Raw genomic sequence first — 26,922 nt, forward strand, 5'->3', positions numbered from 1 at the left:
ATTCTTGCAGAGTTAGCAATTCTATAGCAATCTTAGAAAGTACTTCTATTTCCATACACAGAATTCAGGGATTTCAGAGGATAAAATGTGTGGAACTTTTTGACAATTATTCTTTCACTAAAAAAGAAAGACATTGGGAATCGTGATTTCAGCACTGCTTTCTTGTTGCATTGCATTGGCAAATAAACAGTTTGAAATAACCAGCACTGTTGTGATTTTCTTTGTTTCTGGCAATGGTCTTTGTGTTTATCTCTAAACTTTTTTCCCCATTAAATGTAGTTTTGCATGTCTCTGAGGATTAATGGTAAATGGAACAGATTACTTAGTTTCCTCTAAATTAGTAATCTGAGATACCGTAGATTGTTTTGTGTTTACATATTTCAACCTTCAGATACTTTTCCCTACATTTCCGTCCTAAATTAGTTATATTTAGAGTCAATGAAAGTATTGGAACTGAACTTATTCATGGCTAACTTGAAACTCCACTGATGGCAATACATTTACTAAAGGTCCTGACCAAAACCACTTACTTTTTCATTCCATGTTTCTATTCACAATCTTCCCTTTTTTCTTCTTCCTTTCCACTTCCTGTACTCACATTTGCAAAGTTTGCATTGATAAATAAATAAAGTAGTTTTGATCAGTTTTGTCCCTATTCGTTATTATTTCCCACTGCACAACTTTCAGTTCTCTGTATCACATGTTATCTTTTTTTTTGATTCGGAAAATTCTATCACATTTATGGGGCAAATCTGTTAACGCCTAGCTTCTAAACCAGATATGGGCAAACTTCGGCCCTCCAGGTGTTTTTATTGGCTGTTAGGAATTGTGGGAGTTGCAGTCCAAAACATCTGGAGGGTTAAAGTTGCCCATGCCTGTTCTAAACTGATACTACAGAGCTTGGAAACGTTTCAAAGCTCTGGCTGCATATTCAAATGTAGTATTTTCCCATTTTTTCTTTATTGGGAATATTTTTAAGCAGTACAATTATATTGTGGTTATAATTGTTTTGTGTGCTTTAGTTATTTACTGCATATATTTTTGAAATGTCCAAAGATGTCATTTTTCAAAGTCATTTTAAATTTCGCAGCATGTAATGAAGGAGCTGTTGCTTGGCTAACATAACAATCAGCATGTGAAAAACTTCAATGGCTTCATTTAGATTGCTAACCAAAAGTCACAAAATAGTAGCTCAACAGTAATTTGTCTCTTTTCTCTCTCCTTTACAACAACATTTTTTTTAAAAAAAGGAACAATTAATCATTCCAAAAGTACAAGTAATAAAGGTAATTTTAACCCATTGTTGTAAAATGCATCCATATAATAATTTTTATAACTGTTAACAAAAACCTTGGGTAGATAATGTGCTTGTGATGCTTTTCTTAAATTTGCATGTTATATCTATCCATACATTTACATGCAGTGGGCCAGGGATATCCCTGTAAAATCCATAATTTTGGATTGTATCTCCTAGAATCTTCTTGTCCATAAAGCGATTTTGCCACCTTCTTTAACATTAAACTATGAAGCAACCCTGTGATTTATGTCAGGTATTAGAAAGGCCAGCATGGTGTGTTTTCTGTGACTACAATGAGAAAAAATACTAATGAAAAGTAGTATTGCTTGAAACTCAGAATGGAAAGTACCGCATATACTCAAGTATAAGCTGACCCGAATATAAGTTGAGGCACCTAATTTTACCACAAAAAACCTGGGAAAATGTATTGACTTGAGTATAAGCCGAGGGTGGGAAATGCAGCAGTGACTGGCCAATTTCAAAATAAAAATAGATACCAATAAAATTACATTAATTGAGGCATCAGTAGGTTAAATGTTTTTGAATATTTACGTAAAACTGTAATTTAAGATAAGACTGTCCAACTCTGATTAAACCATTATTCTATCCTTCTTTAATGTAAATATACTTAAGTATCCTTCCAATAATAATAAAGAGAGTAAAATAATAAATGTAATAAAAATAATAATACAGTAAAACCAATGTAAATGTAATAATAACAATAATAGAGCAAAATAATAAATTTAATAATAATAGTAATAAATAGAGTAAAATCATCAGTGTAATAATAATAGAGTAAAATAATAATAATAATAATAATAATAATAACAGAATAAAATAATAAATAATTTTGCCTCAAGTGTGGGGTGCTTTTTCAGCCTAAAGACAGGGTTGAAAAACTTTGCTTATTCTCGAGTATATACGGTAGTTCAATATACCTGTGATGGTTTTGATATAGGAACTTTCACAATGAAGGCAACTCAGTTAATATGTTGCATTGTTTATTCTAGGTTATAATCAGCAACACATATGTGAAGAGCAAAACCAGAAGTCCCCTGAATTCTACAGCAGAACAGCCTCTGAGTCAAATGTATACCTGAACACGTTCCATTATCCTGATCATAGTTTCAAGGACCATGCCTTTGACACTCTGAGTTTAGACAGTTCTGACAGCATGGAAACCAGTATATCTGCCTGTTCTCCAGATAATATTTCCAGGTAAATTATTTTAGCAACAAATGCAGGATAGATAATATGTGCATTATAAGAGAAAGAACCTTTTAATGCAGTTTCTTCAGTTGGAAGGGGATGGGGGGGGGGGGGGAGGCTCAATCATCCCGTGAGAAACCAGTTTTCAATTTTCCTCACTTTCATGCCAAAGCAGCCATTTCATCAATGAGAAATATTTTTGTCTCATCTGGCCATTTATAAGAACTATAGCATCTATAAGTGTTTCCCAAGTTTCTGTTTTTCTTTATTCCGCCCATCCTTCTTTCCTTTTGTATTTTGTCATATAGATTGTAAACTGGAAGGCAGATCTCTGTCCTTTCCTTATTCTGGAAGTCACTAATATATTTTTTCACTGACATGGATTAAAATATTTAAATAATATCTATATAAATAAAATTGTAATACTCGTTTGTGGGATTAACATAACTCAAAAACCACTGGACGAATTGACACCAAATTTGGACACAATATACTATCAGGCCAACAAGTGACCATCACTTATAAAACACTGAAAAACACAGCAGAAGTGTCTTAAAAAGCAAAAAACAAAAAAAAAAAAACACACACACACACATTACAACGCATGCGCAAAACCACACACACACACAAACGCACATTTATGCACACACAAAACACATATACATAGACTGGGCCACAGCAATGTGTGGCAGGGGACGGCTAGTAGTACATAAAATTTATTTATTTATTTATTTATTTCCGTCACTTTTACCCCGCCCTTCTCACCCCCGAGGGGGGACTCAGGGCGGCTTACAGGGGAAGGCACAATTCGATGCCTTTATCACATATACATACATATATAAACAAATTAAACAATTACAAATTAAGAATTTAAAAACATCAATACACATTAATACAATAACACAGCAGTAGGTTAATCCTGAGTTCAGCGTTCGAGGTTTCATAAAAAATTCTAATACACAAACTAAAGGGGTGTCCTGAGCTGTTTGTCCTGTTAAACTATTTTGCTTTGCCAGACAAATCATACTTTGCAATGTGTTTTTTTCTATTTCCCTGGGGGAAAAACCCTGTCAAATTATTGACAGAAAAAGTTAGAGGTATATTCCCAGTATCGAATTATTTTCTTTATTTTATTCCTTATAGTGCTAGTACATCAAATGTTGCAAGACTAGAAGAGATGGAAAGACTTTTGAAACAAGCTCAAGCTGAAAAGAATCGACTGCTTGAATCCAGGGTAATGTATCTATAAATGAAAGTGTACCTGTCTGTTTTCACTTGGCTTTCAAACGTAAAACCTAAAACCGCATGTTATATCAATCCCAAGTGTGCATCTCTGGGTTATTATTTCAAAAATAAATTATCTTTAATGTAAATTGTTCATAGCCTGCACTATCTCATTGAGTCACTGGGTGGCACAGGGATACATGGAGACATATGATGAACTCTTTCTGAAAAAATATTCTGATGAAATCGTGTTCAAGACTAAAAGGTCTGCTTAAGGAAGGAGCCTTGAAATTTAGCTTGAAGTTTATTGAATTGGGTCTATTAGAAACCACCCTTCATTCATGTTTTCTCTCTACTGTCAGAGGATCACAAATGCCAGTGCTGCCTAACCCATCTTGCCTGTTCCTTCATTATCTGGAAAAGTTGTTTCATTTTATAGAACACTTGCCAGATGTTGTCAGTGTTGCTTTGAGCACAACTTTAACATGAATAAGCACATGCATCTAGGATGAGCCCTGAAACTGACCAGGAAGACAAACAATTATTTTAGCCAAATGACCTACCAAACCCAAGCAGTGGTTTCAGTTCAACCTACTCACAGCACTGGCCGAGATAGATTTATTACAAGTTTATTACAAGCACCAGAACTTCAGAGTTAAGCAGATAATAACAAAGTGCACATGAGTAATATTTAATGCATATATGGTAAACTTAGCCTGTGACTCACACATAATGCTTGTTTGTTGTTTGAAAGTATTATCTCAGGGTCTGGCACTGTATTCAGCCATAACTTCTGGTTGTTGGCCCTGGGCACACAACGCTGCACCTTTTGACATCTGTTTTAATATACATTGGCGATTCCTGTTCGCAAATGTATAGGCACAAAAATCTTAACAAAAATTCAAAGGAATGAAAAACTTTCAAATTGGATCAATCGCATTAAACATTTCTGCTCAATGTTTATTGCGTGCCAGGACCTCAACATTTTATATATAATGGTCCCGTTATTAAATAACAGCCATATTGTAATATCATCTCTAATTCATAGAAAAGAAAAGAAAAACAGACTACTGAATGTTAAAAGTTGACAAGGAGCATAACATTTCTAGTAGATTTGTGATTCTAATATTAAAATTAGTATTCTTGAAAGTTTAATTTTAAGACTGGTTTCTTAGAAGAGAAGTTATATCATCATCATCATCATCATCATCATCATCATCTTTATTTATATCCCGCCCCCTCTCCACAAGGACTCAGAGCGGCTTACACCAAAATCAATATAATACATACAAAGTGAAAATCAAAAAGCAATACATCAAAGTAAACAATCATCATCTTCCATCAGCACAAAAGGCACAATTATTAAACAACTTCACCCTAATGTGAGGCAGTGCGAATCTGAATTTCAGAGTTCCATGCTGATGTATGAATTTATTCAGTTCTGAACAATTTTGTTAAAAAGGAGCTTTGTTATGGTCCTTACAGGAACGAGAAATGGAAGCTAAAAAAAGAGCATTAGAAGATGAAAAGCGTCGCAGAGAGCAGCTTGAGAAAAGACTGCAAGAAGAAACCAGCCAGCGACAAAAACTCATTGAAAAAGAAGTTAAGATTCGTGAAAAACAACGACATCAGGTATGTGATCATTTTCATGGCTTATGGCAGAAATAGTAAAGAACTAGCTTTAGGCAAGGCTGGACTACTCTTCAACCTAATTAGGGCCATGCCCCCCATACTGGGTGTCCCCCTTTCACAGAGCATGTTTCCCCATCCTTTCTCTTTCTGCTTTACACACACACACACTAATTGCCCTTTTGTGCTCTTCCCATTAATGCCATGTGCTCATGTACTATTCAGCTGTTTGCAAAAAACTGTTGCACATGAGGACAATACCTGTAGCCATTCCTTCCCATCATTCTCCCCAAGAAGTTATTACCTCACTTTTGGAAGAGCTGAGCATGACATTGCAAGAGACATATTTAAAGTATGTTGCCATTACACCAGTAAAAGCCTCCTAAACTTGCGTGCAGTGTGTGAATTGCTTCCATGTGCTGTGAGTTTGAAATACTTTTATAGAACATTGGGGCTGCGGTAGGTTGGGACCTACAGTGGTAGAACAGTGGGTTAAACCGCTAGCTGCAGAAAGCTTGCTGACTGGAATGTTGGCAGTTCGAAGCTGCAGGTCGGGGTGAGCTCCCGCTGTTAGCCCTAGCTTCTGCCAACCTAGCAGATCGAAAACATGCAATGTGGGTAGATCAATAAGTACCGCCTTGGCAGAAAGATAAAAAGTTCTTATGTAGCCTTGCCAGCAACACAACTAGGAGGGTCTATGGACAACAGGCTCCTCAGCATGGAAAATGGAACAAGAGCACCTCCCCATGGCCAGAGTTGAAATATCGCCTCCAGATGCCAGAGATGGAAAGGGAAACCTTTGCCTTTGTTTGTGTATTGTATGTCATTGTTGTTCACTGTGTAAAAGGCATTGAATGTTTGCCTGTATATGTGTATACTGTACAGGGGGGCAGAGCGGAATATACATAAAGTTATTATTATTGTTATTGTTATTATTATGTCAGTATGACAAAGCAAATGAGATATATATGCTGGAAGAATTATTATCATCATCATTATCTTTAGTGAAGCCCTGTCTTAATGCTCAAGTTGCATGCTTACAGTCATATGGCATCTCTCCCTTTCTGAATATCCTAAAATAATGCAGAAAATCTCCATAGCCTCCCTTCCAGCAGTGGAAAAGCTAGTTGTACATATAGTGTGGCTTATATTAATTTATAATTATCCAGGACAGCAACATAAAAAGATGTCACACTACAGCTGGTCAAAGTGTAGTGAATCAGAGGTAAAACAATGGCATAAATCAGTGCAATAAAACAAAGATTTTCATATTCAGTCATATTTATAGTATGACAAATGACTGGAATATTTGGCAAAGATTTGGCAGTGCAGCATGAATGCTTCTATTAGAACGATGCAGCAATTGTTTTTCAGTTGTAAACACTGAGTAAATAGAACTTCAGTTCAATTGTCATGAAAGCTGGGCTGACCTTTCACATTGCAATCCTGTAAGCTCGAGATATTGGACATTAGACTGTCTACATGATGATAGATGTTGTGATGCTTGATAGAAAATGCAGTCATCTGAATGTAATGAAAATGAAATCTATAATTGTACAATTGTAGGCGCGCCAACTAAATTAAATGTGTAGATGTTGAGATACAACTGAAAGAAAGATCTATTTTAAAGAGTTGACAGAAATGCAGTTTCAAAGAATTCTGTAGAACAAAAGGACATGGAAAAATTTTTTTTTCTAAAATGCTTGCCGGTGCTCTGTACAGCCATTCATAATCTATTTGCATCACTTAGCATTTGATAACTGCCTCAGGTAAAAAGGTTTGTGTTGATGTTAGATGTTTGTGATGCTTCATTTCATTATTTGAGGAAGTTACCTTTTTAGTAACACTTCCCAGAGGCCAAGTTGTCCAGGGGATTCTGGAAATTATCTGATTTTTCACAAACCTATTTATTTCTTTATTCCATTTATACCCTGCCCTTCTCACCCCAAGGGGAACTCAGAGTGGCTTACATAATTTGGCACAATTTGATGCCACAGTTCAACAATATATCTGATATACAACAAAGCAAAATACAAACAATAAAACATATACATATAATAAGACTTTAAAACGTAATGCATAGTCCTGCCGCCATCATTAATATTGTTTTGCCAAATTCATATTGCACTAGCCAAACGCCTGAGTGCATAACCATGCTTCTATCCATTTTCTAAAGACCAATTGCAAGTCATAGCTTATTGGGTTTTGCTTTTTTAATCAACTGCATCAAAACTGCTGCAAAAAGAACATTTTAAAATTCTTGACCAACTTGCTAAAATCCATTGATCCTGGGAATGTGTTTAATAGCCCTTGAGTGTTTCAGTCACTGTGTTAGAAAGTTGACTTAAACTAGTCGCTAAAATGTTGCAGTGAGACATGCCATCTTAGTTTGACCCTGATGTATTTTTTAAAAAATCCCTGAAATAAACAAAAATATTTCAGCTTTTGCCAACATACATATATCAGAGAAATTGCTCCTTTACACATTCCTACACAATGCAAAGAACGAAAGAAAATTTCATGCTGGGTATTTTATTTCAAATGAGAAACGAATCATTGATAGAAACATATATTTATGTTTTTTTCTAATTAGTCTCGGCCCTTGACTCGTTACTTGCCAGTCAGAAAGGAGGATTTTGATCTACGCAGCCACATAGAGACAGCTGGCCACAACATAGAGACCTGTTACCATGTTTCACTTACTGAGAAGACCTGCCGAGGGTTTCTTATTAAGATGGGAGGCAAAATCAAAACATGGAAAAAGCGATGGTTTGTGTTTGACAGAAACAAGAGAACATTTTCTTATTATGCAGGTGAGTGGTACATTCTGCTTTGATGGACATTTTGAAATGTATCAGTTGTGTTGTATCCGTTCCGCAATGTGTAATTTCAGATTTGTCTCTCTGTTTTCCAAGTATTGTCCGTTCATATATTGTTTTGTACACTCAGAATTCTCTAATCCTCCAATTCACAAAGGGCTCATCTCCCTATGATGTTTATATATCTGTGGAATGTCCCAGGTTGAGAGCCGTTCAGCAGTGGAACTCTCTGCCCCGGAGTGTGGTGGAGGCTCCTTCTTTGGAAGCTTTTAAGCAGAGGCTGGATGGCCATCTGTCAGGGGTGATTTGAATGCAATATTCCTGCTTCTTGGCAGGGGGTTGGACTGGATGGCCCATGAGGTCTCTTCCAGCTCTTTGATTCTATGATTCTATGATTCTAGGTGGGAGAAAGAACTCTTGTCTGCTTGAGGCAAGTGTGAATGTTGAAATTGGCATTTAATGGCCTTGCGGTTTCAAACCCTGACTGATTGCTGCCTGGGGGAATCCTTGGTTTATTATTATTATTATTATTATTATTATTATTATTAACTTTATTTATACCCCGCAAAATCTCCCGAAGGACTCGATGCGGCTTACAAAGGCCGAGGCCGCCGACAACAACAACATACAATACACAGTAAAACTAATAAGCAAATAATAAAACATCAAGCAAAACAATAGAACAGTAAAACAGTGACACCGTGACGCAATTAAAAACCTAGGTGCCGAACCAAGTGTAATTTGTTTAGAGGTGTTAGCTGGCCCTGATTGATTATTGTCTGGAATTCTCCTGCTTTTTGAGTGTTGCTCTTTATTTACTGTCTTGATTATAGAGGGTTTTTTTTTATACTAGTAGTCAGATTTTGTTCATTTTCATGGTTTCCTCCTTTCTGTTGAAATTGTCCACATGCTTGTGGATTTCAGTGGCTTCTCTGTATAGTTTGATATGGTAGGGGTTAGAGTGGTAGTTGTTCAGTGGAGAGCTGTTGAAATCCAAAAGCCAATTGCAACATTCAGATTGGTCTCAAGCAGACAAGAGTTCTTTCTCCACCTGGGACATTCCACAGATAAACCTCACTTACCTAGTTTCCAACAGACCTCACAACCTCTGAGGATGCCAGTCATATATGTGGGTGAAACGTTAGGAGAGAATGCTTCTGGAACATGGGAAAACTCACAGCAATCTTGTAAACTGTATGGGATTTCTGGGAGCAGAAGTCCTAAACACTTGGAGGAGCACAGTTTGAGAAACACTATGCTAGAGCCTGCCAAAAATGAGAGGAACAACAGGACTATGGATAAAGAGACAGGAGAATCCACAGCTGTGTTACCTTCTGCCACAGTAGGGAACTGAAGGAGTTTATATGGTCCTTATCTTGCAAAAAGTCCATAAAATAATCCTGCTTTTCATTGACCTAAGATCATACATTCCCTCATGAGCAATATTTCAATTCACTCTTGATAGTAGCACTTGACAAACTAGGGTTAAAGAAAAGCAGAACTACATCCATGGATATTCCAGAGACCCTGGAATTCTTTATAGCCTTTTGGGACCACCTGTGGCCTGTTCCTTCCAAAATCTGCTTTTCTCAGATGTGGACAAAATAAATTGTCTAAATATGGCAGCATTGTCCTCTGCTTCTCTTTCCAAGTAATCTATGGATCCTGTACATGCTAAATTAGAATAATATAATACGTATAATACCTATGTATAATACCAATGAAAGAAGTCGATGTTCTCCTAGAATAATGGCTAAATGAACATGTTATTCCCCTTTTCATTTTATTCCTGGGGAAAAAACATATTGTTAAAATTAATCCTTTAATCCCCGTGGTGGAGTTTTCATCTCAACCCAGTTTCTTTCTCTTGTTGCAGACAAACATGAAACTAAATTAAAAGGAGTAATTTATTTTCAAGCCATTGAAGAAGTCTATTACGACCATCTAAAAAATGCTTATAAGGTAAAAAAGTCCTTTTTATCCCATATATACTAATTTTATTTCATTCTGTAAATTTTATAGATATTTATATCACTGTTTTTTATATGTTGATACTTTATACTGGGCTGAAGTAGGCTATAAAGAAATTATGGATGAGAAGCACACATCTCTGATGGTATAAGAGGTAACTATATGGTTAGAAACTGGCCTCTAAGGGCACTTCCAGACTGCGCCAAAATCCATATTTTAAAAGTGGGTTTAAAAATCCCAGGACCTGACAGCAGACCTGTCAGTCCCAGAAAATGTTCCCCCGCCATCCACGCAGTCTTCTTTTGAAGTGGATCAAGATAAAGGATAGACGGAAGATATCTGGCAGAAGTTTTTTTAAAAAAACTAAAATTCACTTCAATATGTGCTGGACCTTACATGTGCACATGCGAATATCTTAATATAAATATAAGCAGATTTGCATATGAGGTCCAGCGCATAACGGAATGAATTCTGTTGGACCTCTCTCTTCCCCAATTGTTAATTCAACCTCTGTTTAAGATTATAAAATGTAAAAGAAAGTTTCAGAGAGTTCTAATTGCTCCATTTGTGCTTCCCTTGAACCACCTGCATGTCCGTTTGACAACTCGATCAATTGTTTTCAGGTTTTTTAAAAGTGCATGTGATCTGGAGCATCTATACGGGGGGGGGGGGGGAGGAGGAAAGACTGTTTTGTTTTTGTGTTTTGGGAGGTTTGGAGGGTTTTTTTGTTTGTTTTGTTTTGCATAACTGCAGAGATATAGTCATGCAAAGGTATGCATTTTTCAGCCAGAATCAAGTTACAAGCACACCTTTTTAATATGTGTTTTTAACCTCTTAACCCAATCCCTCCCACCCTTTTAAACTGGTTACTTCTGGGGTTTACAGCATGTGTTGAAGGGCCCAAAGTCTTCAATTTATAAATTTCACTTATAATATAGTCCTGAGAACTTTGGAAGGTGCTTGATCTCCTGCTCAAACACTGGAGAAATGGAGGAAGAACTAGTTTCAGATTCTTCCTTGCAGCTCATGAAGATATTTTTGTTGTCCCTATATTTCTATTGTCAGTGGTCGACACCCACAAAATCCACCCCCGTAAAAAATAGTGATTTTCAGGCTTTCCCCTCCTTTCAAACCACACAGAACCCCATCCCACCCCTCAGACACACACACTCACACATAAATAGCAACATATGGGTAGTACTGCTCCCACATTCTTCCATTACCTCTGCAGTACCTCTCAAAACTGGAAGTTACAAGATATCCCTATTTGCCACCATTTTGAGAGGAACTGCAGGGGGAAAATCAAGGTATTTGAGTTTGCTGTGAAAGGTGAGAAGTGGCTAGGAGGAATTGGCTTCCTGACCAATTAGTAGGAGTCTGCACAGGTTAACTTTTGAGGTATTTAGTACCAGCAGAAATTATTCCTTCAGTGTTACATGGAATTTTTCATATGTTACACCGAACACATATGTGAGGCGAGGGAGGGGGAACTGCCTTTTCTACCCTTTGTGATAGTCAGTAGAAAAAAAATGTGTGCAAGTTGTACTTTCCAAAAGTCCAGAGAATATGAGCCATCTTGCTTAACTTGTCCAAGAGATCAAATTGTGTATTTTTCTTTTTTCATAGAGTCCTAATCCATTGCTTACCTTCAGTGTTAAGACTCATGACAGAATATATTACATGGTAGCCCCAACACCAGAAGCTATGCGGATATGGATGGACGTAATCGTGACCGGAGCAGAAGGCTATACCCACTTCATGTTGTAGAAAACGGTGCAAAAGTCCATTGGCAGGGCATAATGCAATAACAGCCTCAAATCTGGGGATGCAAGCCATATTCTGTCACATTTGATGAGCATCACAAAATAGCAAGAACGCACAGATCTGCCTACCTTTGTCGTCCAAAATGAAACCCATGCTGTGTAAGGCAGAATTAATTCTTAGATATGTTAATCACTGTCATAGCAGAAGAAAAGAAAAGCTGCTTAAAAGATTGTGGTGCTCCAAAATGGATAATCAGATTGCCATAAGCCTGTCCCAGCAGATTCTATGGCATTTCCCTGCAGATTTTATCATGCAGAACTTTCTTAATAAAAAACAAACTTCTTTGTTTGAACCTTGTTGGTATATTTCCAGTATTTCAAAATTAAGAAGAAAAAGGGAAAGTTATGATGGTTAATTTTTTAATGTATGGGATTTCTATACAATTTTAATTTTATAAGTATTTTATAACACATTTTAAACTACAATGTGTGGTGTTTCTGTTTTAATTTACTAGATCACCAAAGATTCATACTATTACAATGAGATTTAGCATCTGCGCAATGAGGGTTTTAAAATCTTTCATACATAGTAATGAAGTTTCAAAAAATATTACCATTCACTTTTTAATTTGCAAATACTGGACACAAGCTATGAGTATGCTTCAGATATGCATGTGAAAGAACTTTCAAAATATTCTTGAAACATTTCAAAAACCTTCTTCCAAGAACAATATCAAATGATTTTTTATTGTCATGCTCATTTTGTAATGATTTCGTTCTATTGGTTAATTTCTTCAAAAGTGAAAACCATCTGCTTTATCCACAGCATTATTCCTTCATTTCTAGCAGATACTAGAATATCTAGATCCCATATAAGACATACATAATAGGGTAGAAATGGGAGAAGGAAATGCCATGAAGTCCCATGGAAGCTCTTCACAAACTCAATACTTCCATGTCAAGACTATGGTTGATTCTACACTGGGTTGTTGTAGGTTTTTCCGGGCTATATGGCCATGTTTTGGAGGCAATTTTTCTCCTGACGTTTCGCCTGCATCTATGGCAAGCATCCTCAGAGGTAGTGAGGTCCTCACTTCAGACAGAGGTGGTCCATAGAATTACCATAAGAGGACCTAGAGAGAAATCTGCACATAATCAAATCTACAATAGTTAAACCTGCAAATATGGAAGGCTGATTGGAATATAAATATATTATTTTCCTACCAGCTAGATAAAGTATATATTACTTTTGATTTCCCTGGTTATCAAATAAATGATGCAAGAGATAGTGTTAGATCACCTACTTTGCATATAAAAGGTCCCAAGTTCAAGCCCGGGCATTATTTAAACAAAGAGATAAAGAAAAGCTTAAATCCTCAAGTCAGAATAGACAGTGCTGGACAGAAATGAATAAGAAAATAAACCTGACAACAGTGGGAAGCAACTTTTCAGATCCAGTGGATCAGTTCCAGTTTGATGGTCTTAAAGTGGCAACCCACCAACAGTCCATAATGGTTGATGTTTTCATGCAATGGATTGCCATACCTCTCTTGTAAAGATTATATATTTCTTAAGAGATTTTTTCCAATTTAAAATGCCTCTGTAGTCTTGGATATTGTATTCAGATGATTGATTGAATTTTGAACTTCAGGTCTGCGTTTGATATCCTCTTTTAATAATTGGATTTTGTGCCATATGTTTTTCTCAATGCAATAAACTAAAAATGTTTCTGTTTCTAAAACGTATAAATATTAAATCACATTTTCTGAAATGGCTGTAATCCTAAAGTATATTCCGTGTGAAGAGAGCTGGATTTTTTTAAATGTCACAGTGTGGCAGTAGCGTAGTTGTAAGAGTTCACAGTCCTAAATGTATTTACTTGAATGTGACTCTAATTAAAAAAAAATACTTGTAAGTGTGATTATGATCTGAATTTAAAAGGTATATTCACTTAAAATCAGTAAACTACTTTATAGTAAATGATTTTAAGATTGCGTAACAAAATTTGAGCCGATTAAAACTTACATCTGATTTGTCATGAATAAAATCTGGCTGAAGATGAAGCGAGGCAGAGACAATGGATTGGATTTATGACCTTGCAAAACTTATGCCCCATTGACTTCAGTGGGTCAATCTGTGACTACATCTGGATCTCACTGATTGTAAAAGAACTAATTTGCTTTAGAGATTTGATTGTAATTGCAGTGTCTGAAAAAAGGCAAAACACAAATGGGTTTGGTTTATATACTTTCTATCATGTATTTTGAATATCTGTACAATTTTACAGGTTTTCTATTTGTTTTGTATCTTGCATGTTGTAATAAAATCTAAACAAATGTTCAATAGTAGCTTTTCAAACAATGTGTCTGATTTCTCACTAACAGATTGTGTTATCATTATACACTTTAATCTGACTTCAAACCAGCCCATGCTTTACAAGTTGCATCTAGCTTGGGCATTGGCAAACTTCGGTCCTCCGGGTTTTTTGAACTTCAACTCCCACAATTCCTAACAGCCTACCAGCTGGGTTGTTGTAGGTACGAAACCTACCAGCTGTTAGGAATTGTGGAAGTTGAAGTCCAAAGCAGGCTGGAGAGATGAAGTTTGCCCATGCCTTATCTATCTCCATTAAAGATGGGGACTGATGACCACTGTGTGCAAGTATTCCAAAATCCATGGGGAGAAAACTCTGAAAATTGAAAACACTTGAGTAGTAAATCCATTTGTTAGATGTATGTGAATCAGGTCCTTTGTTCTCTTGTGATTGTATGTTCAAGTTGCTTATTCATGTTCAAGTTGCTTATTCATTTATGGCATCCCCATCAATTTCATAGGCTAAGAGAATCCTGACTGGTTTTCCATCTCCTTCCTCTAAAACAGGGGTCCTCAAACGTTTTAAACAGAGGGCCAGATCACAGTCTCTCAAACTGTTGGAGGGCCGGATTATAATTTGAAAAAAAATATGAATTCCTATGCACACTGCACATACCTTATTTGTAGTGCAAAAAACACTTTAAAACAATAATTAAAATGAACAATTTTAATAAATATAAGCTTATTAGTATTTCAATGGGAAGTGTGGGCCTGCTTTTGGCTGATGAGATAGGATTGTTGTTGTATGCTTTCAAGTAGTTTCAGACTTAGGTTGACCCTGAGCGAGGGCCGGGTAAATGACCTTGGAGGGCCGTATCCAGCCCCCAGGCCTTAGTTTGAGGACCCCTGCTCTAAAATATCACCTACACCTGGTAGTCACTGGTGGTCTCCTATCTAAGTATTTATCAGAGTTGGCTTTGTTTAGCTTTAAAGATCAGACAGGACCAACCTGAGTCCTAACAGAGAAGAGGGCAGCATAGAAATAAAGTTTTATTATTATATTGAAATAGAACAATTTGGACTGGCCACGGATAGTGCAATATGGGCCACAGATAGCAAAACCCAGAGCGCAGATACCAATTTATGTTAGGCAGATACCGGCAGCGGGTCGCCTGTGGGTCTGTGTGCCTGGTGAGACAAAGAAGCTAGCCCAATGTTCTCCAATCAAGAAATTTCATCAAGTTGAAGAAGCCACCAAGGTGATTTTATTTCGATCCAACTGGAAAGGATGACAGCTTACAGTAAAATGCTAAAGGAAGCTAAGATACCATACAGAGAAAAAACAAGCATTTTATACAATCATAAACTTTGTATTTCCTGCCCCAACTGTGGCCGGTTTGGCATTGATTGGTGGAGCCCTGTTGACGTCACAGCTGGCTGGGGAGGATTCCCTTGGAGAGGTGGGATTGCAGCACCTGTCAGCCAATCTGAAAGCATTCCCCACTTCTGTACTAATCCAAGGAGTGACCATCAGTAAAAAAAAATGATTTTGTCATTTGGGAGTTGTAGTTGCTGGGATTTATAGTTCACCTACAATCAAAGAGCATTCTGAACTCCACCAATGATGGAATTGAACCAAACTTGGCAACAGGATTCCCATGACCAACAGAAAACACTAGAAGGGTTTATTGTAGAAGGCTTTCATGGCTGGAATCACTAGGTTCTTGTGGGTTTTTTTGGGCTATAAGGCCATGTTCTAGAGGCATTTTCTCCTGACGTTTCGCCTGCATCTATGGCAAGCATCCTCAGAGGTAGTGAGGTCTGTTGGAATTAGGACAATGGGTTTATATATCTGTGGAATGCCTGGGGCGGGGGCAAAGAGCTCTTCTCTGCTGGAGCTAGGTGTGAACACAGAAGGCGTTTGGGGGAAATAGACCTTGACATTTAGAAGTTGTAGTTACTGGGATTTATAGTTCACCTACAATCAAAGAGCATTCTGAAAAGGTAGGTACTTTACAAGTCTCATCATCTCTCACAGTAGGCCTGGAGGGCCAATGTTTGCTCATGTTTGCTGTAGCCATTTTTGCCCCAAAGACAATAGTGGGGGGGGGGGGGGTGGCAAAAAAATCAACCCGGAAGCTCCATTCTAAGAGAAGAGGTCGTCGCTCTATGGTTGAATGATTTATGTTCCTCTTCGAGACTTCTCTCCTGTAGAGATAAGAGGTAAAGAGCAATGCCTAGAGCGGACAGTTTCCGGCGCCTGCGCAGTGACAATTTCCTCCTCCTTCCAGCGAACCCGGCGCATGCTCAGTAGCTCACGGAGCGGCCAAGGAAAGGGGTGTGTTGCTGCGGGGCTCTGGCGGATGGCGCTCTCCGGGGCCACGAGGCTGCTGTGGCGGGAGAGGCTGCGCTGGGGGCCGGCCGTCTCTCGGCTGGGTGAGTGACTGAGCGAGTGGGGCGCCTCCCTGTGCCTTTTGCCACAGGTCGAAGACAACTAGTGCCTCTACAGCAGGCCTGGGCAAACTTGGCCCTTCCAGGTGTTTTGGACTTCAACTCCCAGCATTCCTTTCAGGGCCTGAGGCTGTTAGGAATGCTGGGAGTTGAAGTCCAAAATACCAGGAAGGCCCAAGTTAGCTCAGGCCTGCTGTAGAGGCACCTGAAGCCTTCTACTTCTGAACCAACCTTTCCATTGTTCCTTCCCCTTTCCTTTTAGAGGAAGCTAAAACTTGGAATCAGATCCTGGGATATAGGGCCTGTCTGGAAGGGTCCTGAGTGAAGATACAGAATGGGGGAAGCGTGGCTCAAGAGCAGTACGTGTGAAAAAGATCTTGAGGTCCTCGTGGACATCAAGTTGAACATGAGCCAACAATGTGATGCGGCGGCAAAAAAAAGCCAATGGGATTTTGGCCTGCATCAATAGGAGTATAGGGTCTAGATCCCTCTATTCTGCCTTGGTTAGACCGCACCTGGAATATTATATCCAATTCTGGGCACCATCATTGAAGAGAGATATTAACAAGCTGGAATGTGTCCAGAGGGAGGTGACTAAAATGATCAAGGGTCTGGAGAACAAGCCCTATGAGGAGAGGCTTAAAGAGCTGGGCATGTTTAGCCTGAAGACAAGAAGGCTGAGAGGAGACATAATAGCCATGTATAAATATGTGAGTCATAGGGAGGAGGGAGCAAGACTGTTTTCTGCTGCCCTGGAGACTAGGACGCGGAACAATGGCTTCAAACTACAAGAAAGGAGATTTCATCTGAACATTAGGAAGAAATTCCTGACTATGAGAGCCGTTCAGCAGTGGAACTCTCTGTCCCGGAGTGTGGTGGAGGCTCCTTCTTTGGAAGCTTTTAAACAGAGGCTGGATGGCTGTCTGTCGGGGGTGCTTTGAATGCAATTTTCCTGCTTCTTGGCAGGAGGTTGGACTGGATGGCCCATGAGGTCTCTTCCAACTCTATGATTCTATTGAAGCCATATCATTTAATCACCTCCCTAAAATAAATGCTTTCCTCAGAAGCTTTGCTCAACCAGGGGTGAGAAAGGCGATATATAAATACTGTAAATAAATAATTTTCCTCCTTCTTGGCAGGGGGTTGGACTGGATGGCCCACAAGGTCTCTTCCAACTCTATGATTCTATGAAGACATTGCAGGACTTCCTAATGGCAGCAGTCACACTTGTTTCAAACAGTCAAGGGTTCCTTCTCCCACCCTGGACATCTCACACACACTTATATACACACACATCCCCATCAACTCCACTGGACTGGCCATGTTGTCCAAATGCCTGATCACTGCTTCCCAAAGCAGTTGCTATACTCCCAACTCAAGAATGTTGGTGGACAGGAAAGGATATTTAAAAATGGGCTTAAAGCCAACCTCAAAACCTGTGGCATAGACACAGAGAACTGGGAAGCCCTGGTCCTTGAGTGCTCTAATTGGAGGTCAGCTGTAACCAGCAGTGCTGCAGAATTCAAAGAGGCACGAATGGAGGAACTGATGTCCTCACTGTGGGAAAATAAGAGAGATTAGTTCCTGCACTACAAAGAAGAGAAGTTTGATATGCTCTAGCAATGTTTTTATTTAAAATTAGCAGTATGCATTTACGATATGAAACAACCAGGTATTTTAAGCCCTGTGTAAGTAAACAAAAACACTTTGAACCTTCTGAAGAATGATAAAATCATAGAGTTGGAAGAGACCTCATGGGCCATCCAGTTCAATTCCCTGCAAAGAAGCAGAAAACTCGCATTCAGAGCAGCCCCAACAGATGGCCATCCAGCCTCTATTTAAAAGCCTCCAAAGGGGCCTCTACCACACTCTGGGGCAGAAAGTTCCACTGTTGAACAACTCTCACAGTTAGGAAATTTTTCCTCATGCTCAGGTGGAATCGCCTTTCCTGTAATTTGAAGCCCTTGTTCTGCATCCTAATCTCCAGGACAGCAGAAAACAAGTTTGCTCCCTCCTCCCTCACGTATTTATGCATGTCTGCCAAGTTTCCTCGGCAGGCTAAACATGCCCAGCTTTTTAAGCCTCTCCTCATAGGACTTGTTCTCCAGACCCTTTGATCATTTTAGTCACCTCCCTCTGGACACATTCCAGCTTGTCAGCATCTCCCTTCAATTGCAGTGCCCAGAACTGGACACAGTATTCTAGGTGTGGTCTGACCAAGGCAGAATAGAGGGGAAGCATGACTTCCCTGGATATAAACAGTATAGTCTTATTGATGCAGGCCAAAATCCCATTGGCTTTTTTTGCCGCTGCATGACACTTGAAAGTTTCTTCCAGAATGTAGCCAACGATGATTTATTTTCTTTCTCTACTTTTCAGTTTTACCATTTTTGTTGATGTCGTTTAACATACTTAGTGATGCAGATATATTCACTTTCCATTGCTTTGCTGTTTGTGCATGCTCAGTAAGAGATTCTGGAGGCAGCTGCTCTGTTTTAGGCAGATACATTCAACAACAATTGGATCAACTAGAGTGGAATCCCATTCTTTACCAGCTCCAGCTTTACTGCATTAACTGCTGACATGACTGCAACCCAGCAGTGACAGCCCGTGTTGGTCCAGCCCTTTCCCCTCATCTTCCTATTCTTGTTGCTGGAGAATGGGGAGGAAAACTAACATATTTGTTAACTTCGGTAGACCTGTAATTTGTTTCAACAATATCCGCAGTAAAAATGTAAAAGTTCAATTTTTTTTGTGTGCGTAGGTTGCAGGCAAAAATCATCTCCCAGTTTCCTTAACCGGACAGATCTTCCAAAACTCGCCTATCATAAACTAAAAGGAAAGAATCCTGGAGTTGTCTTCCTCCCAGGCCTTTTTTCAAACATGAATGGTGAAAAAGCACTTGCACTGGAAGACTACTGTAAATCAGTTGGCCATGCTTTTGTCAGGTATGTTATAACAGAACAGACTTGTGCTTAGTGTGACACATATATTTCATTCCATTATTTTAAATGTTCTGTTCATGTTGTCAGTGAATTATGTTTATTTTTATTGACATGTTTATTGCATTTACATCCCATCTCTCTCCTTATTCAGAACCTAAAATGATCTTCTTTTTTTTGTAAAAAAAAGAAAAACAAAAATAAAAAACAAGATACAGTAGAGTCTCGCTTATCCAACCTTCACTCATCCAACATACTGTATTATCCAACACAATCTGCCTCCTGCCTGGATCCACAGCTGTTTAAATACATTGCAATGTTTCGGTGCTCAGTTCGTAAATACAGTAATGACTACATCACATTATCGTATATTGAACTGCTTTTTCTATCAATTTGTTTTAAAACATGATGTTTTGGTGCTTAATTTGTAAAATCATAATGTAATTTGACGTTTAATAGGCTTTTCTTTAATACCTCCTTATTATCCAACATTTTCACTTATCTAACATTCTACTGGCCCATTTATGTTGAATAAGCAAGACTCTACAACTAAAATATTATGTTCGCAAAAGTTTTACAAAAATTAACTAACTGCAATTAAAAACATGATTAAAACAATATCAAAGTATTATTATTTGCTGTTAAAACTATCTTGCTGCAGGCATCTTCCCAAGCAGTTTGTATATGGTAATCTTGGTCATTGCTGATTATACAAAGCTATGTTTTCATTTTTATTCCTCCACAGGTTTGATTACAGAGGTTGCGGAGGTTCAGATGGCAGTACTAAAGAAAGTACATTGGGAAAGTGGCGGAAGGATGTTCTGTCCATACTGGATGAACTCACACAAGGGCCACAGGTTGATTGTTCTTGATTTTTAAATGAAGCAGTTCTTCTCTTATGTTGCACTGTGCTTCTTTTTGTGAATAAAATTGTGGGACATTTCACTATTGCTAGCCTGGAGGAAGCAAACATACCCCTGACTTACGAAATCCTTTGGCAGGAAATTATTTTGTCTGGTTAATAAAGTTTAGCGTTTAGTTGTTGATATTCATCAGACTGTTCTGAAAAACTGTCTTTTAAAGAAAACTTCTTGGAAAATAGAATTGGGCATGGCTGGAAAGTGTAGATCTCCCAAATAACAATGTAAAGAAGTATATACTGGCATTGAATGCGGTAAAACATGCACAAGCCCTAAAATATTGGGGAAATTGTATATATTACACTTAGAGGTGAGAGTTACGAAACATTGACTGGTTTGGACTATGGTATCTCAATTTAAAAAGTGGAGAGGGATGAGTGAGCCTCATGTAACTGTGGCATGTAACTGCTTTTCATTTCAAACAAATAGCCTTCAGCCTAGGAAGCCTTCAATTAACCTATTTTTCATGGCATTGGATCTATGAAAGTTTTGGACAATCTGGCATTTTAAGCCATGAGGATTGTTCATATCATTTGCCATATTCCATATAATCCATTTTAAATCCAGGAAAAGTATTTTGAACAACAGGAAATGAGAAGTCACTCACCTGGCTCAGAAGTGGGGCGGGGGGATTGAGAAATATAAAAATTCAAGAACATTTGGGAGTTTAGGGGGCAAAAAACTATTGGTAAAAATGTCAGATTTTTTGGTCACTGTGGGGCGAAGGGGATACACTTGGCCCACCTCTGCATGCATAGAAAATGTTTTGTGTGTTTTCCGGTAACACAAAATAGCTAATACTATTTTCATGTTAAGATTTTAGTTGGCTCCAGCCTGGGTGGATGGCTGATGCTTCATGCTGCAATTGCCCGTCCCGAAAAGGTAGCTGCATTAGTTGGAGTAGCTGTAGCGGCAGACCATTTAGTAGCAACTTTTCAGCAGCTTTCTGTAGAGGTAAGAGGAAATGCTGGCTTTGCTGATCCAAAACATACATGTGGTGTCTTTGTACTATAGAACTCCCATGTTGCAGAGGACTATTGTTGACAGATAACCCACATCAGCTGGAAAAAGGAGCTGTCTTAAGAACATTTTACTTTTGACCTTTGTCAAGACGAGGGTGGGCAGCCAACATGACATCTGTTAACTGTACCACTCGCTGTCACCAAATTTCAGTAGCAGAAGTCACTAAAACCACCAAAATGAACAATGAAGGTCTCACTGCTTATTTTAAACGCTTTCTGGAGGCTTCCTGGAATATCATTATATTCTCCCAGTGATTTGGAATGAGATCCTGGGTTTCCAGAAACAGAGGAAGGAGACATATATTGTTCATCACAGCTCCTGACACTTCTAGAAGAAGGAAAAAATGTTATTACTTCTTGTAAACAATAATTCCTAAATTAATTTAGATTAACCAGTTAGAAAGTTGTCATTTTGGTAGGCTATAATAAGGAATGAATTTATATGACTGGGGAATATGCTTTGAGTTTCTGGCATTAAGAGTTTTATCTATTCTGTTTACTATTTAAATGTAAAAGTAGAGTAGATCATTCTAGGCTTCCAGATATTGTTATCAGAATTGAAATTATGCCTGATGTGTATAAATACATTCTCTTACCAGTATAGATGCGCTTCTAGATGGTAATGCATTTTTCCACACAAAAAAATTATGTTGTAGGTATTTTTTAGAGATAACTTGTCATTAGAAACCCAAGTGGCGCAATTAATAGAAAACAACTTTACCAGTTTTGACTCCCTACACTAGCTAGGATCCAACCAGGATAGCAGGCAGGCATAAATGCTCAGTTGTACATATGCTAACTAGAGCTGGATGAACTGAACATTTTAAGGGCGCATTTCAATATAATTTCCTCAGCCATGTAAATGCTATTCCCCAACATACAATCTGCCTCTATAACAACTTTCCAGCTATGTCTCGTGATCCTACAGCTTATCTTTCAGATTTTCCACATAATCAAAGACTTGATAATAAATTTTACATTCATTGCTTTTGAGGCAGATATTAGCAAGATACTGCAATCTTTGTACTGATTAACTATCTAGTGAATTGAAAGCAGATTAAACATTTCGACAGGAGATCTTCTAACCAGGGGTTCACAATCTGTGGGTCCCCAGGTGTTTTGACCTGTGGAATTCCCTCCCTAGAGATATTAGATCAGCCCCTCCCTCTTGATCTTATTTAAGAAAGTAAAAACGTGGCTTTTTGATCAAGCCTTTGAAGAACCTATGCAATAGATAAAATTGGAATGATGTGCAATGACTATTGGAATGGCCCAGATAATGTGGTTGGATAATGTGGTTAACAGTGAAAGCATTGTTTTATATGTTTAAATGCTTTAATGTATTTCTAATGTTGTTTAAATGTTCATTTTAACTGTGCATTGTTTTAGAAGGCATTGTAAGCCACCTTGAGTCCCCTCTGGGGTGGAGAAAGACAGGGTAGCAATGTTGTAAATAAGCAAATAAATTTCTGGGAGTTGGAGCCCAAAACATCTGGGGACCCACAGGTTGAGAACCATTGTCCTAAACTGTGATTCAGTCACATAGCTGCTGACCTAAAGCTGCTTGTAAGAATTATTTAAATAAAATAAAAGCCATATCCATGTACTGTTCTCCAATTCTGAAAAGGAGACATAATTAGTAAATGATGATGTTAACCTCAATCTTTAGTTTTGTGTTAATAGGAATCTAAGTGCATAGTGATGATGTGTATATGTATCAACATTTGGGCCATTTTGCTTTAGAAAGAATGTAGGTATCAAGGCCTTTCAGTGAGTGGTCTTACAGTCTATCATTCATGTATCTTCCCAGGTCAAAAAAGAAATAGAAGAAAAAGGTGAATGGAGGATGCCAACCAAGCACAACGAAGAGGGGTTTTACTCTGTGCCGTACGAACTCATTCAGGAAGCAGAAAATCACTGTGTTTTGAATAGTCCGCTTCCCATAAAGTGTCCTGTGCGACTCATTCATGGCCTGAAGGATGATGATGTGCCATGGCAGATCTCCATGAAAATTGCTGAGTGTGTTGTTGGCGGAGATGTGGATGTTATTCTCCGCAAAGGTGGTAGTCATCGGATGAAGGAGAAGGAGGACATCAAGCTTATTGTATACACTGTGGAAGACTTGATTGAGCAATTGAGCACCTAGCATCAGGAGCACAGGGTTGAAACGTTTCAGTCTGGAAGAAAATCAGTTCAGAGCATGACTCTTCAGCTAGAGAGATCTGGAGCTTTACAAATATTTTCTTACCCTTTAAAATTTGTTGGTAAATACAGCTATCTTCTTAATGCTGCATTTGCACAAATACAAAATGTGAAGGCAAGCTGCTGTTTAATCCTTTACTGCCCAAAACAAATCACCATTGACCTTTATGCAATATGCGTCTTACCTTTTCATACCCAGGTATATGTGTGCCAATAATTTCTGCCTTTTACCTTGTAATACAATGTGACTTTTCCATCCCTTTTTTACTCCTTTAATAAATATGCATAATAATGCTTTTTCTGCTTCAGTTGTGAAATGCAACCTAAAAGTCCCTAAAATGTATCCAAATTACTCGTGCATTATTTCTCCTCCAAATGAAGATTTGCTGTGTGGGACAGAGGTTTTTTTTAGAGTGTTTCTTCATGTTACTCCTTACATGCCAGGCTTATATTTTGATGAAGTGGTTCACTAAGGAAAGACAAAAACAATTGCATGACATAACACATCTGTGCATTGAACAGAATGAGTTCTTATTCCCAATGTGTTTAAGGGTTGTTCAATGTATTGCAGCAGAGAGAGAGAGAGATACCCCTTCCAATGGGAAGGGGTAAATTCCTTCCTTACCTATGCTTCTTCCACTGCTTGATTTTAATTAGGAAAGATGGTACATAATATTTTTTCAGGGAATAATATGACATGACATGCATATATTTAGGCCCTTAGAGTCAAACTGTGATGTTTTACAGATGTCCTGTTGAATACAGCTTTTCATTTGGAATTACTTGGGGATAGTAGGATAGTATTAAGTCATAAATGTGCTTTACATGGAAGCTAGTAAGAGATCTTGTTAGAGACTACTACTCCTTTTTTTGTAAACTTTTACTAGTGCTTTGCTGAAGAACACATTGATGGAGTGGACTTCTCTATATTTCCTAAGCATGAGAAAGTTGACAAACTTGTGACTGTAAATACATTTTAGCCATTGGTTAAGGCCCTCAAGTCTTTCCAATGAACAAGCATGGGTGATAACACTTGTAAATATTTGGTTTGATGTAAGTAATGCTAGTTTAAACTGACAACGTTCTCAGTATGAAATACTGCTGTTCTGTAAATTGTTTTGAATAGGCATTATCACTATGCCCATGTAAAAAAAGTATTTCTCACATACCTTACCAAATTTTCTCTTATAGGATGTATGTACTTTCCCTTGAGCAAAGGGGAAACAGATCTTGTGATGCTATTATTCAGTTTTGCCAACAGCAAAAGGTTGCTTGCACACTGTCAACACTTTGACGTGCATTTCTTAAGATGAAATTATTCATATTTCAAGCCATATAATCAGAGTCACTTCAGCTGTGAAGAAAGGGTTATCCACATATTACACCATTAAAGGTCCAAATGTATGATGAGTTTGCAGCAGTGAAACCTTCACTGACAAGAGATTCCTATTGTTAGTTGTTACAAGTAGAATTGGCCAAGAAGATGGCATTTCTTTAAGGGATAAGTTTTCCTTGCACATCAAAGGCCATTTCACTGGATTCTGCATGCAATCATTTCAATTATGTGTTCTAAATTGCATGCCACACTTCTAATTTCAAATCTGACTTCTAAAAAATATCTCAGTAGGTGCTAATCCCACTAGGACTTTTCATCTTTGAGTCTGGTGATGTGCCTTATGGATTTTTAGCATTTTGTATTTCGTTTCTCTGAAGCAAAGCTGTTTTTGTGTGTGTCAGGAGTGACTTTAGAAACTGCCAAGTTGCTACTGGAGCAAAGCAAAAAGTTATTTAATAAGTTTGAGAAACAAGATGATGCATGCCTACACATGCCTTGATAACTTGAGAATCCCTGAGCAAGAAGAACTTAGGCATGAGTTTGTATGACAGCATAATATGGCGGTATGATTGTGAAATCAGTCTAATTGGTCTTTGATGAGTTTGTAAACACCACAGTACAAAAATGTCAGATGCTGTCTTAATGATGTTTTTCAATATGTCAAGGATGTGTTGTGTTAATGGGAATGGGAAATCCTATATCTCAGACCTCCTCTCCTATGCTGTAAAAAGAGAAAGCTCATCATAGCTTACTCTTCCATTATGCACTTTTTAAAAAGGAAGGTCTGTCTTTATATATATGCAGCTTTAAAATCACTTGCATGTTGATACCAAAAAGATCATTAGTCCAATAATGCTTCATAGTTACCGTAGTTTCAGATCTTAATCTCCTGATTCGCCAACTTTTTGTATTTCATATGTATTTTATGTGTAAAATATGAAAATAGAATATTGTAGTATATAGAAAGTGAATAAGAAATGAAAGATTTCCAAATATACAACAATACTGTGCTAAAATGTGTCTTAAGGAGTTTGAATCCACATGTGCTTTGAAAGGAGTAACATTACTATGCACAAAATGATGATGAAGTATAATAAATGACAGACTTTTAAAATTACTGTCAAAGGCTTTCATGGACGGAATCACTGGGTTGTTGTAGATTTTTCAGATTGTATGGCCATGTTCTAGAACCATTCTCTCCTGACGTTTTCCCTGCATCTGTGGCAGGCATCTTCGGAGGTTGTGAGGTCTTGTTTTAATTTTTCCTTCACTGTAATATTATTATGCAGGTATTTAGTAGCTTTAACAATAAAAAGATGTTACATATTCTCTAATTCACTATGCTTATTGTGCCACTTACCAGTTAGGAATATGATGATCTGGAATATGAAAGTACAGTAAAGTCTCGCTTATCCAACATAAGCAACCAGCAGAACGTTGGATAAGTGAAAATGTTGGATAAGGAGGGACTAAGGAAAAGCCTGTTAAATGTCAAATTACATTATGATTTTACAAATTAAGCACCAACACATCATGTTTTACAACAAATTGACAATAACAGCAGTTCAACATACAGTAACATTATGTAGTAATGACGGTATTTACAAATTTAGCACCAAAACATCACAATGTATTGAAAAAGCTGTGGATCCGTGCAGGAGGCAAACTGCATTGGATAATACAGAACGTTGGATGAGCAAAAGTTGGATAAGCGAGACTCTAGTAACATTTTCATTTAAAGCAGAGAAATGGCAATAGAATGGTGATTTGCATTTTCCACTATACATTTCATACAGTAAGCACAATTTAAAAAGTTGAATCAAA

At 37.9% G+C, this 26,922-nt stretch overlaps 2 protein-coding genes across 12 annotated transcripts in view; both read left to right on the top strand.

Moving 5' to 3' along the window:
- PHLDB2 (pleckstrin homology like domain family B member 2) overlaps positions 1–14,260 on the top strand; it is a 79,198-nt gene extending 64,938 nt beyond the window's left edge. For 7 of the 10 annotated variants that reach the window (XM_067466650.1, XM_067466649.1, XM_067466648.1 and 4 more), the window contains 7 exons: positions 1,251–1,286; positions 2,308–2,515; positions 3,650–3,740; positions 5,216–5,362; positions 7,953–8,172; positions 10,055–10,140; positions 11,776–14,260. In XM_067466650.1, the coding sequence (XP_067322751.1) occupies positions 1,251–1,286; positions 2,308–2,515; positions 3,650–3,740; positions 5,216–5,362; positions 7,953–8,172; positions 10,055–10,140; positions 11,776–11,916 (929 nt within the window). In that variant the 3' untranslated portion in view covers positions 11,917–14,260. The remainder of the gene's footprint in view (positions 1–1,250; positions 1,287–2,307; positions 2,516–3,649; positions 3,741–5,215; positions 5,363–7,952; positions 8,173–10,054; positions 10,141–11,775) is intronic. The other 3 variants (XM_060770636.2, XM_060770641.2, XM_060770644.2) reach the window with 1 other exon arrangement.
- Positions 14,261–16,514: 2,254 nt separating this feature from the next.
- On the top strand, positions 16,515–26,432 carry ABHD10 (abhydrolase domain containing 10, depalmitoylase). Of its 2 annotated transcripts, XM_060770633.2 has the most exons (5): positions 16,517–16,661; positions 19,441–19,624; positions 20,364–20,475; positions 21,355–21,492; positions 23,371–26,432. In XM_060770633.2, the coding sequence occupies exons 1-5, from the start codon at positions 16,529–16,531 to the stop codon at positions 23,704–23,706; spliced, it is 903 nt and encodes a 300-aa protein (XP_060626616.2). In that variant the 5' UTR covers positions 16,517–16,528; the 3' UTR covers positions 23,707–26,432. The 2 variants fall into 2 exon arrangements, with proteins under 2 accessions (XP_067322755.1, XP_060626616.2); XM_067466654.1 differs by lacking the exon at positions 21,355–21,492 and having other exon boundaries at positions 16,515–16,661.
- Positions 26,433–26,922: the final 490 nt, after the last annotated feature.

Source organism: Anolis sagrei, chromosome 3 (assembly GCF_037176765.1).
Source record: "Anolis sagrei isolate rAnoSag1 chromosome 3, rAnoSag1.mat, whole genome shotgun sequence".
Classification (NCBI taxonomy): Eukaryota; Metazoa; Chordata; class Lepidosauria; order Squamata; family Dactyloidae; genus Anolis; species Anolis sagrei.

Excerpts from the sequence above, each read along its gene's own strand:
- ABHD10 (XM_060770633.2), top strand. The coding sequence starts at position 16,529 with ATGCTCAGTAGCTCACGGAGCGGCCAAGGAAAGGGGTGTGTTGCTGCG. Across the intron at positions 19,625-20,363 it reads GTTGGCCATGCTTTTGTCAG|GTTTGATTACAGAGGTTGCG; the intron begins GTATGTTATAAC and ends ATTCCTCCACAG. Across the intron at positions 20,476-21,354 it reads AACTCACACAAGGGCCACAG|ATTTTAGTTGGCTCCAGCCT; the intron begins GTTGATTGTTCT and ends TTTCATGTTAAG.